Source organism: Muscardinus avellanarius (assembly GCF_963383645.1).
Source record: "Muscardinus avellanarius genome assembly, chromosome: 10".
NCBI classification, from domain to species: Eukaryota; Metazoa; Chordata; class Mammalia; order Rodentia; family Gliridae; genus Muscardinus; species Muscardinus avellanarius.
The window spans coordinates 32,142,083-32,158,717 of NC_137796.1; the positions used below are offsets into that span (position 1 = coordinate 32,142,083).

General features: G+C 36.9%; 1 protein-coding gene across 3 annotated transcripts in view; it reads left to right on the forward strand.

The window, feature by feature from the left end:
• The window catches only part of RPGRIP1L (RPGRIP1 like), a gene marked incomplete at both ends in the record, with an annotated part of 106,011 nt that overhangs the window by 1,834 nt on the left and 87,542 nt on the right, over nt 1-16,635 (forward strand). For all 3 annotated transcript variants that reach the window (XM_080702511.1, XM_080702512.1, XM_080702513.1), the window contains 4 exons: nt 354-498; nt 3,883-4,181; nt 8,872-8,974; nt 10,694-10,837. In XM_080702511.1, coding sequence (XP_080558637.1) covers nt 354-498; nt 3,883-4,181; nt 8,872-8,974; nt 10,694-10,837 — 691 coding nt within the window. The remainder of the gene's footprint in view (nt 1-353; nt 499-3,882; nt 4,182-8,871; nt 8,975-10,693; nt 10,838-16,635) is intronic.

Below are 16,635 nucleotides of genomic sequence, written 5' to 3' on the forward strand. Positions count from 1 at the left end.
AACATGCACCACAGTGCCCATCTGACCTTTAGTTTGACAACATTCAGCAAATAATTGAAAAGTCTGTTAAATCAGAGCTCCATCTTATATTCTAAACTATTATTGGAATATGCTGTGAATAAATGCTATTACTCAAATCCCTGATACTGTATGTAAAGGATTAATTACAAGAGTCTTATTCTCACCTCAGATCATTGATGTGAACAGTGCTATAATATTTTCTAAAGAAATATTCATTGTAGATCACAAAGGGAAAAATCCGAACGCATCAGAAATGATTTTGATTCCAACAGTTACCTTTTCAGAGACCCTTTTAAGTAATCCTATAATTAATTTCCTTGGCACTTTTGCAGAAACCTCAACAACACGGACAGTGAAGTCTCGCCAGGCTGTGTCACGTGTCAGTCGTGAGGAACTGGAAGACAGATTTTTGCGTTTGCATGATGAGAACATTTTACTTAAACAGCATGCCCGCAAGCAAGAGGATAAAATTAAAAGGTTATGACAAAAAAGCTTTTAGCTTTTTTTCTTGACTCTGTAAAGTTTGAAGAATATGCTTTTTTATAAACTTAATTGAAAACCCCACCTTCAATCTTTTCTGGAACAGACAGGTTGTAAATAGAATTTTTAAAAATGGAAAATCTTACAAACTAGAATAATAAGCCAAAAAGATTGTGAGTGTTTATTATGTCTGAAGTTGCTATTTGAAAGAAAAGAGCCAATACCTAAGAATGCCACAAGCACATCATATCTATAAATAGCTTTGGGTTTAATATTTAGAGTTTAATAAGCAAGTGGCAAAAGCATCTGTTTTTTAAATGTCATGATTTTAAAATTAAAGTTTAAAAAAATAATTAACTATTCCAACTTGTTAGAATGCATGTTCCCCTAAGATTTGTGGGGTTTACTAATGAAAACATCACTTCAATCTCTGGAACCTATTTAACTTCTCTTAGGTTAGTCTAGATTCTCTATTTACTTCAAAAGGTCTTTGCTGTTGCTGAAAAAACATTGTCACTTTTGATTTATGTGCAAAAAAGTTTGAATGATGGAATGATGTCTTAAGAGTAGTTGTTTCTTTCTTTCTTATTCAGAAATACAGTGTCACTGGACACAGACATGCACGCCAGTAATCCCAGTGACTTAGGAAACAGAAAAGAGTGCCACAAGTTTGAGGCCAGCCTGGGAGACTTAGTAAGACCCAGTATATCCCAGGGTTCAGTCCCCAGTGCCACTCACACACAAAAAAAAAGAAAAAGAAGGAAAAAAGAGAGAAACACTGTATCTACCTTCAGAGTTTGTGGCATTAGAAACAAAAAAGTGCTTTCACATTTGTAAACATGAGCAGTCTGTATTCGTATTCATGTCCCAGATTCAAAGAATAGGTGAGACAGCCATTGAGAAGGAGACAGGATGTTTTCTGGTTTAGGATTCATCCTCAGCAAGAGATGCCAGTTCACTTTCTACTCTGCGGAATTGGTTTTAACGCCTCCCTGACCTGCTGAGTACAGCCCTCTTGCTTTGAATTGGTTTTTGAGTCATGATGATGGCTGTTTTCAAAACTTGCCTAAATCCTTTTCTGACCAATAACACACCCATGTCAGCCAGATGGAATAAGGCATGTAGTTTGTGACCACTAAACATTTTCTTTTCTTTTCTTTTCTTTCTTTTTTGTGGTAAGCCTAATTGGTCAGTAAAAGAATTGAATCCACAATCTTGACCTCAATAGTAATTTGTCCTAGCCAGAAAGTAAAAAATAACTTAATAATGAGACATGTAGTTTCACAGGAGAAGGACTGGGCTAGGAGTCAAGTCGTATGTATGTGTTCCATTATCTTTCTGCCACTAGTCTATGGTATGTTTAAGCCATTTAACCTCCTGGGATTTCATTTTACTCAGCCATGAGAGAAGTGATCCAATGAGCACTTTGACCCAAAGCTCTAAATTCCTTCTCAGTCTTACATCACTGACAGTGACCTAGATACTTGGGCAGGACTATCCTTAAGTTTATCCTTAAGACGTAATTAGCACCGCTTTCTTCTGTATAAATCACTTTTCTTTCATATAAATCTCTTTTATAAGCCACCTTTTTAAAAAGTATGCAGACTTTACCAGATGACTTGTGATTCATTAGTATGAAAATAATCAAATGAAATGGAAAGTATTTTAGTTGCTAGACAAGCATAATCTTAATGTTTCCTGACAAAGTTTACTTGAACATCATGTAAAAAATTTAAAGACACTCCATCAGCATGCTTCTTTTGTCCTTAAAAATTAGTGTCATTCATTTTTCTTTAGACATTGAATGCTTTTTCATATTACATCTGTTTCTTTCTTTGGAATGTAATCTGTATGTGTGTGACAATCTCTCAGAAATCTGAGTCACGGGAGATTCAAGGTCTTAGGTTGCCCTCTCTTTTGGATGACAACCTTATTTTTTATGGATAGGACCTTGAGTGGGGCTCAGGACCCTAAACTCTTCTCATAGGAAGGTCGAATGTGGCTCTGTTGCACTATGATACCTGGCCAAATTTCTCAATGATATATCCTTCTCTGGATTAGGTGGAAAAGGAGACTAATCCATTGATTATTTTACTAGGATGTTTGTGGTACTCTTGGATCTTGGTTTTTATTATCCTATATCCCTTATAAAGCATGCTTAATGGATGTGCCTCAAGGGAAAGAGAAAACAATCTTAACTGATTATGTTATGCATAGCTCTCCCCACTGCCACATGCTGCAGGCCGGGTAGCCAGAGTGTGGATAGACATGTATTACTACTGCACTTACAGAGGACTCTGCTTAGGGGAAAAGAAAAAAAAAAAGTTGCTCTGTGACATCCCAAAGCTATTAAGGGTTTTTTTATTTCACTTTTGTTCTCTTAAGTAAAAGCTTCTGTCCATAACCATGCTAAAATAAAGCAAACCCCATTTAAAGAAAAATGAAGTGTGTTTTTATTTTCAATCTCCTGTCTGGGTCTTTATAAAAATAGATTCACTATAAACTGGAATCAGCTATTGAAGATGTGCGACCAATTTTGTAAAGTCTTGAACTTGTGTGTCTCATCAAAGCCACCTTTTCTTTCTTGTTCTGCCAAGATTTTTCCATTCACTGTCAGGCATGTTTTCCGTACGTGTATATTACATCACCCCTTGTGCCCTTTTTGTCTTTTGTTCTGTCTAACCAGTTTTTATCAAAACTCAAAAGAATCAAAGGTATAAACTCTTGAGCTGTCAATGCACAATTTAAACCTAAATTTAAAAATAGCATTCAAATGAGAGTTTTTGCATCTCATTACTTTCTGCCATTAAACACAAATGTTTTCCAAGCACCAAGCAGCATTTACTGGCACGTTTGCTTTCTTTTGAAATTTTCATTAGGCTTTATATGTGTGCATCTATGCGTTCTAACATCTTTATATTCCTAATATATCCTAATCCCACAGAAACGGAAAATAATACCTAAATGCTGCATAGTCTTAACACACTTGTCTAAAGTTTTAACTTACTGTGGATCACAGATATAACCCACCACATCCACAATCTGTAACTATATTTAAGTGCATATAGCATTCCTATATAAGGTCATGCGTTAAAAATTGCATTTTGGGAACATATGGAGTAAATATGTGTCCTCTCTTTACTAACCTTAAATGATAAGCCTTAGGAAACTGTTATTTGTCAGTGCTATAAAGCAGATTGTTGCCCAGTGGTTTCAATTATCATCAAAGGATTCTTCACAGGCAGTAATAGTTACATCAAAACCTGAAATTTATTATTCAGGTTCTGCACTGAAGTCTTCACAGTGATTATGTTCCTTTCAACAGAATGCATTTTATGCTGACTTCTCACATTCCTTTTCATCTTTTTATTATTTCCCCAGAATGGCCACCAAGTTAATACGGCTAGTTAATGACAAGAAAAGATATGAGCGGGTTGGTGGCGGCCCCAAGCGGTTGGGACGAGACGTGGAAATGGAAGAAATGGTTGAACAGCTGCAAGAGAAAGTTCACGAGCTTGAAAGACAAAATGAAGTCCTCAGGAACAGGCTAATTTCAGCCAAACAGCAACTCCAAATCCAGGGCCACAGGCAAACCCCGTACAATCATGTGCAATCTCGTATTAACACGGGGCGTAGGAAAGCCGTTGAAAATGCGGGCTCACAGGAGTGCTCCAGGAAAGGTAAAACAGGGCTCACGGCAAACCCGAAGCTTTAATCTTATAATCGGCGGTTGTGGTTTTCATGTTGGTAAATGTCTTCAAAGAGAGATTAAAAATTTAGTTTTTGAGCTTTCTTTTTCATAAAATCATGATACTGTCATGAGTCTCATTTTATTTAAGAATCTCTAGTGGCTGGGATGGAGCTCAGCGATAGAGGACCTGCCTGTTATGTACAAGGTCCTGGGTTCAAGGCCCAGCACTGCCAGAAAAACAAAAGAATTTCTAGATTGCTTTCACATCTGTCTAGTAAAACATTCAACGTAAGTATTCATGCTGATATAGGAGAGAGAGGTGAAACTCAAACTAAGAGTCATGTGTGGCTGGGGTTGAATTTGTGTTGGCTTTTCATTTTATAAATGGAAATCTCATTGGCGCAGTCAAGGGGAGACACCAGGTGGTTAGCTCACTTTGAATGGTCACGTTTAAATTCTTCAGCCAAAAAAAAACAACTTTTATAAAGTTTACAAAAGTATTGAAGCCTTGCTCATTATGTGGAGGCAGCCTGACAGTGGACTGTGCACACAACTGGAGGTTTAAAACGCTGGGTTTGGGGCCAGGCGTGGTGGTGCATTCCTGTAATCCCAGTACTTGGGAGGCTGAGGCAGGAGAATTACAGATTCATGACCAGCCTCAGCAACTTAGTGAGAAACTTAGCAGCTTAGTGAGATCCTGTTTAAAAAACTTTAAAAAAAAATAAAAAGAGCTAGGTATAGAACTCAGAGTTAGAATGCCCCTGGGTTAAAATCCCTATACTATTTAAAAAAAAAAAAAAAGTTATTTTTCTTCTACTTACCAGCTGGTGACCTTGAATGAGCCTTCTACTCATTCTCAATTTGTTTTTCTCTTTCTTTTTTCTTTTTTCTCTTCTTTCTTTCTTTCTGGGTTTTTTTTTTTTTCGGTTTGTGTGTGTTTAAGTGTGGTATTGGGGATTAAACCTAGGAACTTTCTGTATCGAAGCTATACCTATTTTATATTTTATTTTGAAACAGGGTTTTGCTAAGTTGCCGAGGCTGGCCTTGAACCTGTGATCCTCCTGTTTCAGCCTCCCAATTGAGTTTTCTTTATATCTTTTTTTTTCTGTGTGTGTGTGTGTGTGTGTGTGTGTGTGTGGTACTGGGGGTAAAACCCAGAGGCTTTCTACCTCCGGGCTATACTCCCAGACCTATTTTATATTTTATTTGGAAACAGGGTCTCACTAAGCTGCTGAGAGCCTCACTAAGTAGTTGAGGCTGCCTTAGAACCTGTGCGATCCTCCTGTCTCAGCCTCCCAAACGCGGGGATTACAGGCATGCGCCACCACACCTGGCATGAGTTTTCTTTATATCTAAAACAAAAAGTAAGCTCTGTGTGGTGGCACATGCCTTTAATTCTAGTACTTGGGAGGTTGAGACAGGAGGATTGCAGGTTCAAGGCTAACTTAGCAACTTTTAGGAGACCCTCCGCAACTTAGTGAAAACTTGTTTCAAATAAAAAACAAAATAGGTCTGTTCAAAGACAGAATGCCCCTGAGTTCAACCCTCAATACCACAAAATAAATAAACAGATAAAAAGTGTTGAGGCAAATAACCATAAAGGTCTCTTCTATCTCTAAAAATAATCATAGGTCAGTCACTTTCTTTATTCTGAAAATAAGTAACCTAAAACCCACCCAGGTTACAATGCAATTGAATTTCAAAGTCAACAGGACTCTGTATCAAACCTAATAAAAATTCTCAATTCCCTCTATCCACAGACAAGTCTTATAATAATGAAACTAAAAGTAAATATTTTAAGTAACTTTTTAAAAATTCAGCTATTACCGAAGGAAATAAAATGTTAGCTGTAATGGATTTGTGTTTGGAATATGCTTCAAAGATCAAACATCTTTAGGAATTTAAAAAATCATGCAAAACCTTAGTTTCAATTCATTGAGGAAGAAAGAAAACACCATATGAACACAGAGGGAGAAAAATTTGTTGTAGTTTTCTCTCCAAACCAAAATGTTAACACTATCTGTTCCCTAGCTAGAGATCCTTTGAAGTCAGTAAGGCCTCCACACTGGCAGCAGGCAGCTGCAGGATGAAAGGCCTTGGCCATCCTAACTCTGTGAGCTTGCAATAGCCTTTGAATATAACTGAAGTAAGCATAATGAATTATAAATTATAAAATAGATTCTACCACTAATCATCCTTTTTTGTATGGAAGAGAGCATTTGACCTCTCAGTCTCATTTTTCCCATCTACAAAATGGAGTGAAATAATATCAGATTAGATAAGAGGTCAGGATATGATAGTTCAACAATATGTTTTAATTTTAAAAAGCCATTTATTCTCTCTGAACCTTAGTTTTGACAGTGGGGAGTGTAAGTGAGCAAGATGGTCTCTAAGATCTGCAAGATCTTTTATACCGAATAAAACTGAAATTATGAGCTAATCTAGTATATAAATTGCTTTTTAAATATAAGAGATCAATGGGAGTTTCTCCTTTTAGTTGAGAGAGAGAGCAACAACTAAAACTCTTTAAAATGGGACAAAAAAAGCTTCAATTTCGTCCTGTGTTCATTTGCTTCTAGTCATTTAGACCTTTTTCACTGTTCATAGAGTCTAAGTCATGGAACTAATGCAGAGTATTAAATAGTGATGAGTCCTTTCCAGATCACTCTCTTTCTGAGTAAACCTAGGATGTCATTACCAAAGTTAATACCTTCGCAGGCTTAGTGAGCTCTCTCGGACTGACTTAGAGTCCGAACTTCCACTTGTCAGGATACCTCAGCCTGAGGGCGTTATGATAGCCCCAGATCCACTGCCACGGGCAGCCTTTACCCACAAGCTACCGTACAAATGGCTATCTAGTTTTTGATTTGTTACTTGGGATAAAGGGTCGAAAACCCTGGCTTAAATATGTGTACTGTGTAGACACAGTTCTTTCTGTGAAGAACCAGCGGAACAAAATTTTTTGAAAAACGCGTATGCTTTAAAATACAACCATTACCAAGTCATCATGAGACTTGTACATCCTAAGTTTTAAGTATTGTTTTTGTTCTTCTTAGATTTCCCTGTTAAAATACTGAGTTTTCTTATGAATAAGAAGAAACACTTATGAACTCCCATTACTGCCAATGTAATTTAATTGGCAAATTCTAACATAATGAAGTATTTGAATGTTTTAGGCAGAAGGCTTTGTGTTCAACCTAGATTACCGCAGTAGGTATTGAACTTATTTGAAGGAGCAAGAAATAGTTACATTATTCTAATTAAAATACTCATTTTTTAGCAGTGTGCATATACTTCAAAACATGTTGTATATGGTAAATACAATTTTATATGTCAGTTAAAATCCTAAGAAGATAATGAAAACCTTCTAATTTTTAAAAAGTAAACTTTTCTAAAAAGAAAGATTATGTTCTTTGCCTTTTTTACACCTGAGACTAATCTCTATTTTAAAAATCTCTATCATATGTCGTACTTTACCTTAAGCGCTAATAATTTGATTAGTCCATAAATGTGATACACATAATTAAAAGCATGTCTTTTTTTTTTTTTTTTGGTGGTACTGGGGTTCCTGGAAGCCCTTCTACCTCCGGGCTACACTCCCAGACCTATTTTTACATTTTTATTTGGAAACAGGGTCTCCTAAACCAGCGCGCGTGGCTGGCTTCGAACCTGCGCAATCCTCCTGTCTTCAGCCTCCCAAGCGCGGGGATTACAAGCGTGCGCCACCACGCCCGGCCGCATGTCTTATTTTTAATGATGGAAATATTCTTGTAAAATTGGAGAGTACTTATTTTAGGGGTTTCACTATGTTGTCCAGTCTGGCCTTGAGCTCTGAGTGTCTTCTGCCTTAGCTTCCGAAATACCTGGAGCTATAGGTGTGAGCCACTTAGGACCATAGCATACAACTTTTTATTAAGTGCATCAGGAAAATGTTTTATTTAAGGAAATCCTATTGATGATCTAATTTCAAATCACCTTTATTTAAGTAGAGATTTTTTCCTGAAATGCAATTAAAAAATACAGTAAACTTTTGTGTATATGTGACTGTGGTACAGGAAATTGGGCGCAGGGGCATTCTACCTCAGAGCTACCCCCCCCCCAGCCCTTTTTATGTTTTGGTTAGTGTCTTACGTTTTGTTAGGGTTGTGCTAGGTTACTAAGTAGCTCACTAAGTTGCTCAGGCTGGTCTCGAACCTGCCATCCTCCTATTGCAGCCTCCCAAGTACTGGGGTTAGAGATGTGGCCTACCATGCCCAGCTAACAGGAAATATTTTTACATAAAAAGGATAAAATTAATTTAAAAATTAAAAAATATTATCACAAGTACTTTTTAAAAATCAAGTGTTTTAAAATATTTTCCTTCAGAGAGTACTGTAGGAGTTCTAAACCTTAAGGTAAATCAAATTATTTCTAAGTAATTTGGTTTTCATAGTAGAATCTGTTAAATGGTCAGTGCTTGTTGCTGCATTTTATTTAATACCTACTGGTAGCTGAGATCTAATACTCGCATTGGCAGTGTATGTCCAATTCTCTGTCCTATGAAACACATATGTCTTAATGCCTAACAAGGGTTTATGATATTATAGATGGGTTTATTATATTACAAATACCTTATGATAGCAAATCTAGGGTCTTTCTTTTCTAATTTTTATAATCATAGTTTATTACTTTATTTTTAGGTATAAGATTCCAGGATGTAGATGTAGCAGAAACTGTTCAACCCATGCTTACAAAATATGGCAATAGTTTACTTGAAGAAGCCAGAGAAGAAATAAGAAATTTGTATGTATTCTTTTTTGTGGTCATTTTAGAACTTTGTTTATTGATCGTGTCTTATTTTGATTCCTGCTTTTCTTTATTGTAAACAAAATTGGAGTATGTATAAATAACTTCACTAAAATACAGCTAGTTCTGAAGGGGTAATAACAGGTATTATATGACATGTTTTTAGTAAAATAAGGGAAATGAATAACTTTTCCACTCCATTGATGGAAGGGTTTATAGAATAGTCTTCTTTATTCTAATTATACCCCTAAAAGAATGGCATGGACTCTGGTCATTTGAAATAGTATAATATTAAGATTTTTATTCCCAAAATATCACTGGTATTTTTAAGACTCTGAATCAATTAATCCTTTTTATGGTTTAAAAATAAATAGAAAATAATTCAGAGAAATTACTTAAAAGTTTGAAGTTAGCTGGGCACACGCTCCTGTCTTCGCGCTTGGGAGGCGGAGACAGGAGGATAGAGCAGGTTCGAAGCCAGCCACGCTGGCGTAAGAGACCCTGTTTCAAAAATATAAAATAGGTCTGGGAGTGTAGCCCGGAGGTAGAAGGGCTTCCAGGAACCCCAGTACCACAAAAAAGAAAAAAAAAGTTTGAAGTTAAGCCGGGCGCGGTGGCGTACGCTTGTAATCCCCACACTTGGGAGGCTGAGACAGGAGGATCGCACAGGTTTTAAGCCAGCCTCAGCTACTTAGTGAGGCTCTCAGCAACTTAGTGAGACCCTGTTTCCAAATAAAATATAAAATGGGACTGGGAGTATAGCCCAGAGGTAGAAAGCCTCTGGGTTCCACCCCCAGTACCACCAAAAAAAAAAAAATGTTTGAAGTTATCAAATACATATGAATTTCAGATCATTTCCCTGTGATCCTATGGTACTGAATTCTTTAGCATATCATGGTTTCAAAAAAGCTACTTCTGCCACATCTTCCAGTTAATCAGAGCCTCGTGGTTTCATTGAAAGTCAAACAAATGAAGATAAGGTTCCGCCTTATTAATAGATCTTCACCTGGATTATCAGAAAGTAACACTTGATTGAGGAAAAAGAACATGACCAGAGAGTATCACAGATACTTGATAGTTGATACATGATAGAACTTAGATACTTAGATAGTTGCTTAAGAATAATATGGGCTTGAAACGTTTCCTTTTTAATATTTTAAATATCAGTGATAGTAATGATTAACCTGTAAGAAAATTTTAAAAACTGGGCATAATCATGTCACCTGATAATTAGCTGAAAAACCAGAATTCATACCAGTTTCCTGAGGCTCCTTGCACTGGGATACTGCCAGAAGTGGGAGAGATAAATGCCTGCCAGAGACCACTAAGTTATGTTTGGCAGATTTCCTGCCATCTCTCTCTGAAGTGTTAATTTGGTAGTATAGGCAGATGTGCATATATGAAAGAACTAAGGCACATAAATTATCTGAAGACCAGATCCTAGAGTACACAGTAGGTGATCAATACTTTCTTAATTGAATTGAGCTAAAGTCTGATCAATTGCCTGGGGGGAAAAAGCAGTATCTTGAATTGTTCCATATGTATTTCTAAATCATCATATTCAATCTGCTACTATTTCACTCTGTGCAGAGATGATTAACCTAAACATTTTAAGCTCTGCTTGTTCTTTATTATGAAAAACTGTCTTTACACTGATCTTAAATACTACAAATTTTTCCTCAAACTACAGATTCTTACATATTCTCTTTATTGCAGAGAAAATGTTATTCAGACACAGAAAGGCCAGATAGAAGAGTTAGAACATTTGGCTGAGATCCTGAAAACTCAGTTGAGGAGAAAGGAAAATGAAATTGAGTTATCTCTTCTTCAGCTTCGAGAACAGCAAGCTACAGATCAAAGGTATGTTAAAACAGAAATACCACTTTGATAGGGTCAAAATTAGTTTAGAATAGTTTATCATGTATCATCAAAGGATAGGTTCATCCAGTCTATTTAAAATATCATGTTTTTACTTAACATTCTTTATATAGGTCTGCTTTAGACCTGTGAACTGCTATCAACAACTATCCTGTAAGGGCTGTTTTCCCTAACCTGCCCTCTTTACAACTTTTTTTTTTTCTTGGTGATAGAGGGAATTGAACCCATGGACATTTTACCTCTGAGCTACACGCACAGCCCTTTTTCATTTTTTATTCTGAAATAGGCTCTCACTAAGTTGATGAGTATCTCACTAAGTTGCTGAGGCTGGCCTTGAACTTGGAGTTCTCTTGTCTCAGTCTCCCAAGTACTGGGATTATAGGCATGTGCCACCATTCCTGGCTCAGACCGAGTTCTACTTGTTTTTTCTCCTTCCTAGTGCATCAGATATTCCACATGTGTGGCCAGGTTCTTGTTTATAAAAAAATCAAGTAAGATTTTCTAGCTTTTCATTTCAGATTCAAACTAACCTTATATGGAAATACACAAGCTAAAAAAAGATGCCTATCACATATGCTTAGACAAGTAAATAAAAAAATCAGATATAATCCTTTTTATATCTTTTGTAGAATATTTGTAATCTTTTGTAGAAGATTTGTATAACCTCTTAATAATTTCTGTTCCTAGAAAGCTGTGTGTAAAACTAAATTATATAAGGAAATCTTCATAGCTGGTGACATTATACACCCCCCTAAGAGCAGAGCAGAAGAAACGAACATTTTTGAAAAATATATTTAAATTAGAGGTTATAATTTGAACCCTGGCTTTAAATTAGCTTAAATACCTTGGAGTTTACCAGTGTTCCCCAGGAAGAGGAACTAATTTAGATCTACCTTTCTTGGAAAACCAAGGAGGGTTTCCTTGTAAAAAAAAAAACAACAGTGCAGGAGAACAAGACCCCAACACTGAATATGTTGATCTTCATTGCCAACACCCAAAATTAAGGCATTATCTAAATATAAAAATTGCCGGGCGTGGTGGCGCATGCTTGTAATCCCCGCGCTTGGGAGGCAGAGACAGGAGGATCGCGCAGGTTCGAAGCCAGCCGCGCGCTGGCTTAGGAGACCCTGTTTCCAAACAAAAATGTAAAAGTAGGTCTGGGAGTGTAGCCCGGAGGTAGAAGGGCTTCCAGGAACCTCAGTACCACCAAATAAATAAATAAATAAATAAATAAATAAATAAATAAATAAATAAATAAATAAATAAACAAACAAACAAACATAAAAATTAACATAAGCCAAGGTTTAGTTTGAGGCCTGTCCCTATCAGCTTGTGTGTGTGTGTGTGTGTTACTGAGAATTGAACCCAGGGGCATTCTGCCTCTGATCTACATCCAGCCCTTTTTATTTTTTAGTTTGAAACAGAGTCTTGCTAGGTTGCTGAGAGTCTAAGTTGCAATCCTCTTGTCTCGGCCCCACCCCCGCCCAGGTACTGGGATGGCCTGTCCACCACTCCCAACCTATCAGCTTATTCAACCTGTAGGTACAAGGTTACCCGGGACTGCTTCCCTATTGTATTTTTCAAGTTCCCAGACTGTAAGATGGACTTTGTTAACTGATCCCTTTTCCAGATGGATATGATCATCTTAGAGCTGGACTTTCAGTAGTAATTGGAAAGGAGACCCAGAAGTCCTTCAATCTGAGTACTAAAGCAACAGCACACAGAGTGACACATGCTGTTCTACTATAAATATTGCCAGCAAAAGACACCAACACACATACATAGAAGAGTTCACCTTAAGAACCTCAGGCCACATGAAGGCCCTCCTCAGGGGACTATATTATTCACATAAACAAACAAACAGAAGTAATTTTTTTAACCTCAAGAATTAGAAGCAGAAACAAAATTAGTATTATAGGCAAAGAAACTTTTGTTATAAAGGCCAAAAGAAATAAGTAAGTTTGTACCCTACCTCACTGAATTTATAAAAGTAAAAATTTACATGTCTTTTTTTAGGAAGAAGGATACCTGTAGTGAATAGCATATTGTTTCTTGAAATAGTTTTTGAAACTGCATAAGTTAAAATAAGAGTTCTCAAGGCTTTTTTAAAAGTATGTTTACATGTAGCTCAGAATTTTATGTGTAATGGCAGGTTTTTTTTTAAGAGTAATGGAAAACTGTTGAAAAAAATGTTGGGGAGAATATAAAACTTGGTATAATTTACTGTAGAGAAAAATCACAAAATAGAAAACATATTTAAACTTCTCCTTCATGGATACATTATTTCAGATTTGAAATTCTAGAAGTCTGATCTGGATGTTAGACCCCTTGTTCTCAAACATGAACCTAACATAGTTGTAATCTTCAGAGTGGCAGTGCTTGATATTTATGGCAAAGAGCCTTTTCAGAGAATATTACAGAAACTCTTCGTAGTATGTATTTAATAGACCAGTTTGGTTTGGCATCAGCTTGACATAAACTTTTGGTTATCCAAAGCCCTTAATTGCTTTGAAGTAAAAGCCCAGTGCTGCTCTTTTTTTATTAAAATCATGTTTTTTCCTGTTGTTGTGGTCTATTTTGGAAGACTGAGTTGTGATTTTTGCATATGTTCTACATAATGCCTCATTAGCAAAAAATCTTGTATCATTTACAAGTAGCCTGAATGTCTGTGCTGTTTTGAACAAAAATTCATATTAAAATTTAAACAATATAAAAATGCACATTTTCTGCTTATTAAAAAGGCTGCCTTAAATTAAATGCAAAGCAGTAACCAGTGAACACATGGATATGAACATTAAAATCAGGATGATTTTACCTTTTATTGACTTTTTCAACTCCAAAAATATTTATACCCTTACCAAATCTGTTACTAGTTTGTGCTAAGTGTTTTTTAAAATAAATGTTAGGGTGTTTACCTTCTTAATTAAAAAACATGTAAGTGCCATAATGTCCCAGTGGAGGAAATTTAACCCGTACATATGTCAGACAATCTGACTTGCTTTCTTTTCTTTGGCAGACAGTGGACTGTCAAATCTTACAACCAAGAGGCTTTTTGCAGCCATGCATTATAAGAAACAGCTTGGCTTTAGGGGCTCACTTTTTCCCCTCTGCACAGATACAGGATTACTTCCTAGCACTCTTAAATTCCTCCCCAGCTTTTCATTTTGAAAAAACAGCAGCCTTTGGAAGAGTGGGAAATAGTAGAGTGAGCACTCACATACCTTTCCCCCTTAGCATGGTACCACAGCCTGTCTGTACACTCTGCAGGGTTGTACAGTCAATCCCAGTCAATATCTCTCTCTTCTCTCTTCTCTCTCTCTCTCTCTCTCTCTCTCTCTCTCTCTCTCTCTCTCTCTCTCTCTCTCTCTCTCTTCTCTTCCCCCCTCTCTCCATTCTCTCTCCTATCTTCTCCTCTGCTCTTTCCCTCCCTGCTTTTCTCTCTTTCTCTCTTCCCTCTCTGTTCCTCTTCCTTCCCTTCCTTCCTCTCCCATTTGAGAATTCGGTGTATATGCCTATGTTATTTCACCCTCTGTACACTTATGGGAATCTTCAGGGAACAAGGACATCCTCCTACATAAAAGCTCTTTGGGACATTTAACAATGAATGATATAGTAGCATCCTCTAATACATAGTCCATACCCAAATTTCCCCAGTTGTTCTAATAATCTAATAATGTTCTTTATATCTGCTTTTTTTAAGTAGTGAGTACTGTTTTGTTTTTTTTTAATCTAGGATCCAATCAAGGTCATGTGTTGCATTTAATTATCATGTCATTTACGTTGCCTTTATTCTAGTTGTTCCCTGCTCTTTTCCAGTCCACTGACAGTTGTTTGCAGAATGTCCCTCAATTTGGATTTGCCTGATTGCCCAGCCCCCTAATTTAGAGGGCACATCTGGTTCTCTAATGGAAGGATAACTGGGGCCAGGGATAACCATGCAAACATTATTTCACAGGGGAGTGATCGGTCATTTTTTAAAAATATATTTGCCAAACTCTCACTGTTGTTTTAAATGGCTTAGAATTTGTTCAGTAACAATTTTTGTATTCAAATACAATTGCTCTATTCCTGTGGGGGTTTTGTTCTTTGTTTTGTTCTTGTCTTATTTTGGTTCTTGGTTTTTGTTGGGTCTTGGGGGCTCTTTTTTTTTTTTTACCTAGAAGTATTCTACCTCTGAGCTACAGTCCCAGCCCTATTTTATTTTTTTATTCTGAAATAGGGTCTCACTAAGTTGTAGAGGACCTATTTGTAAGTTGCTGAGGCTGGCCTCAAAGCTGTGATCTTCCTGTCTCAGCCTCAAGTACTGGGATTGCAGGTGTGCACCACCACTTCTGGCTCTATTCCTGTGTTTTATATTATTAATACTATCTAATATTTTTCTGAATAGTGGCTTCACATATTTTTCTCATACTGCATAAGTCACAGAAATTGTCACAATGACAGGAGAATCACAGGTTCAAGGACAGCCTCGGCAACAAAGCGCAAGACTAAGCAACCTGGTGAGAGCCTGTTTCAAAACAAAAAATAAAAAAGGGCTGGGAGTATAGCTCAAAGGTAGAATGTCCCTGAGTTCAATCTCCAGTACCACTAAAAATAAAAAATAAGAAAGAGAGAGGGAGAAAAACTGTCACAACCTGTAGTAACTAGTAGACAGTCATGTAGACGCATGTCTGTAATCCCAGTACTTGGGGGGCTGAAACAGAATCACAGGTTCTAAACTAAACTTATTGGGACTATCAGCCTCCTAGTAAGACCCGGTTTCATAACCAAAAACAAAAGGGCTGGAGGGGAGGTGGCTCAGAGGTATAATGCCCCAGGGTTCAATCCCTAGTACCACAAAAAGAAAAAATAGTAACTAGTATATTAGTACATATATGACAGTGAAGGGACTGTTAAAACTTAAGAACATCTTCAAAGAAGAAAGCAAGCTAAAAGACTAGGGAGAATTTAATCCTTCAATTTGAGTATTGACTCCATCACTTAAGAACTCTGGCCAATGTTTACTTCTCTGAACTTCAGGTACCTTAACTGTAAAATGAATAGATCAAAATGGGCAAATGCATCTCTTCTCTGTAAACAGCAGTCATTTTCTCCCTAGGGAGAGGTTTTGCTTACCTGATAATCTGTGTTCCTTAATTTAATCAATAGTCCCGGTTTTTATTCATCAAAGACCTATATCATAACAGTTATTCCTTCTGATAATTATGAAATAACCTATGGTGTTGCACTGGATTAGTATAATCATATAAAAAATACAAAGCCTTTAATTCACTTTTACAAATTAATTCTTAATTGCCAGTAAATCTTCAGTTCCCATTGAGTCTTTTTTTTTTTTTTTTTTTTTTTTTTTTTGGTGGTACTAGGGGTAGAACCCAGGGGCTTCCTACCTCTGCTATACTCCCAGACCTATTTTATATTTTACTAGGAAACAGGGTCTCACTAAGTTGCTGAGAGCCTCACTAAGTAGCTGAGATTGGCTTCGAACCTGTGCGATCTTCCTGTCTCAGCTTCCCAAGCACGAGGATTACAAGAGTGCACCACCATGCCCAGCCCATTGAGTCTTCTTAAATATTGACTCCTAAGTTCCAGTTTTCCACTCCTCTTACTGTAAATCTGTGGTTGAAATCCATTAAACTTGATTCTGAACAGGGTCCTCTTAAGAAGATGAGCCAGGATTTGTCCCCAACCAGTCATGCCAAGCCCAACAACTGTCCTCTCCATTGTTGTGGGTGATGGCAGTGAGAAAGTGCTGAGTTCTAATTTATACTTTGATCCAACAC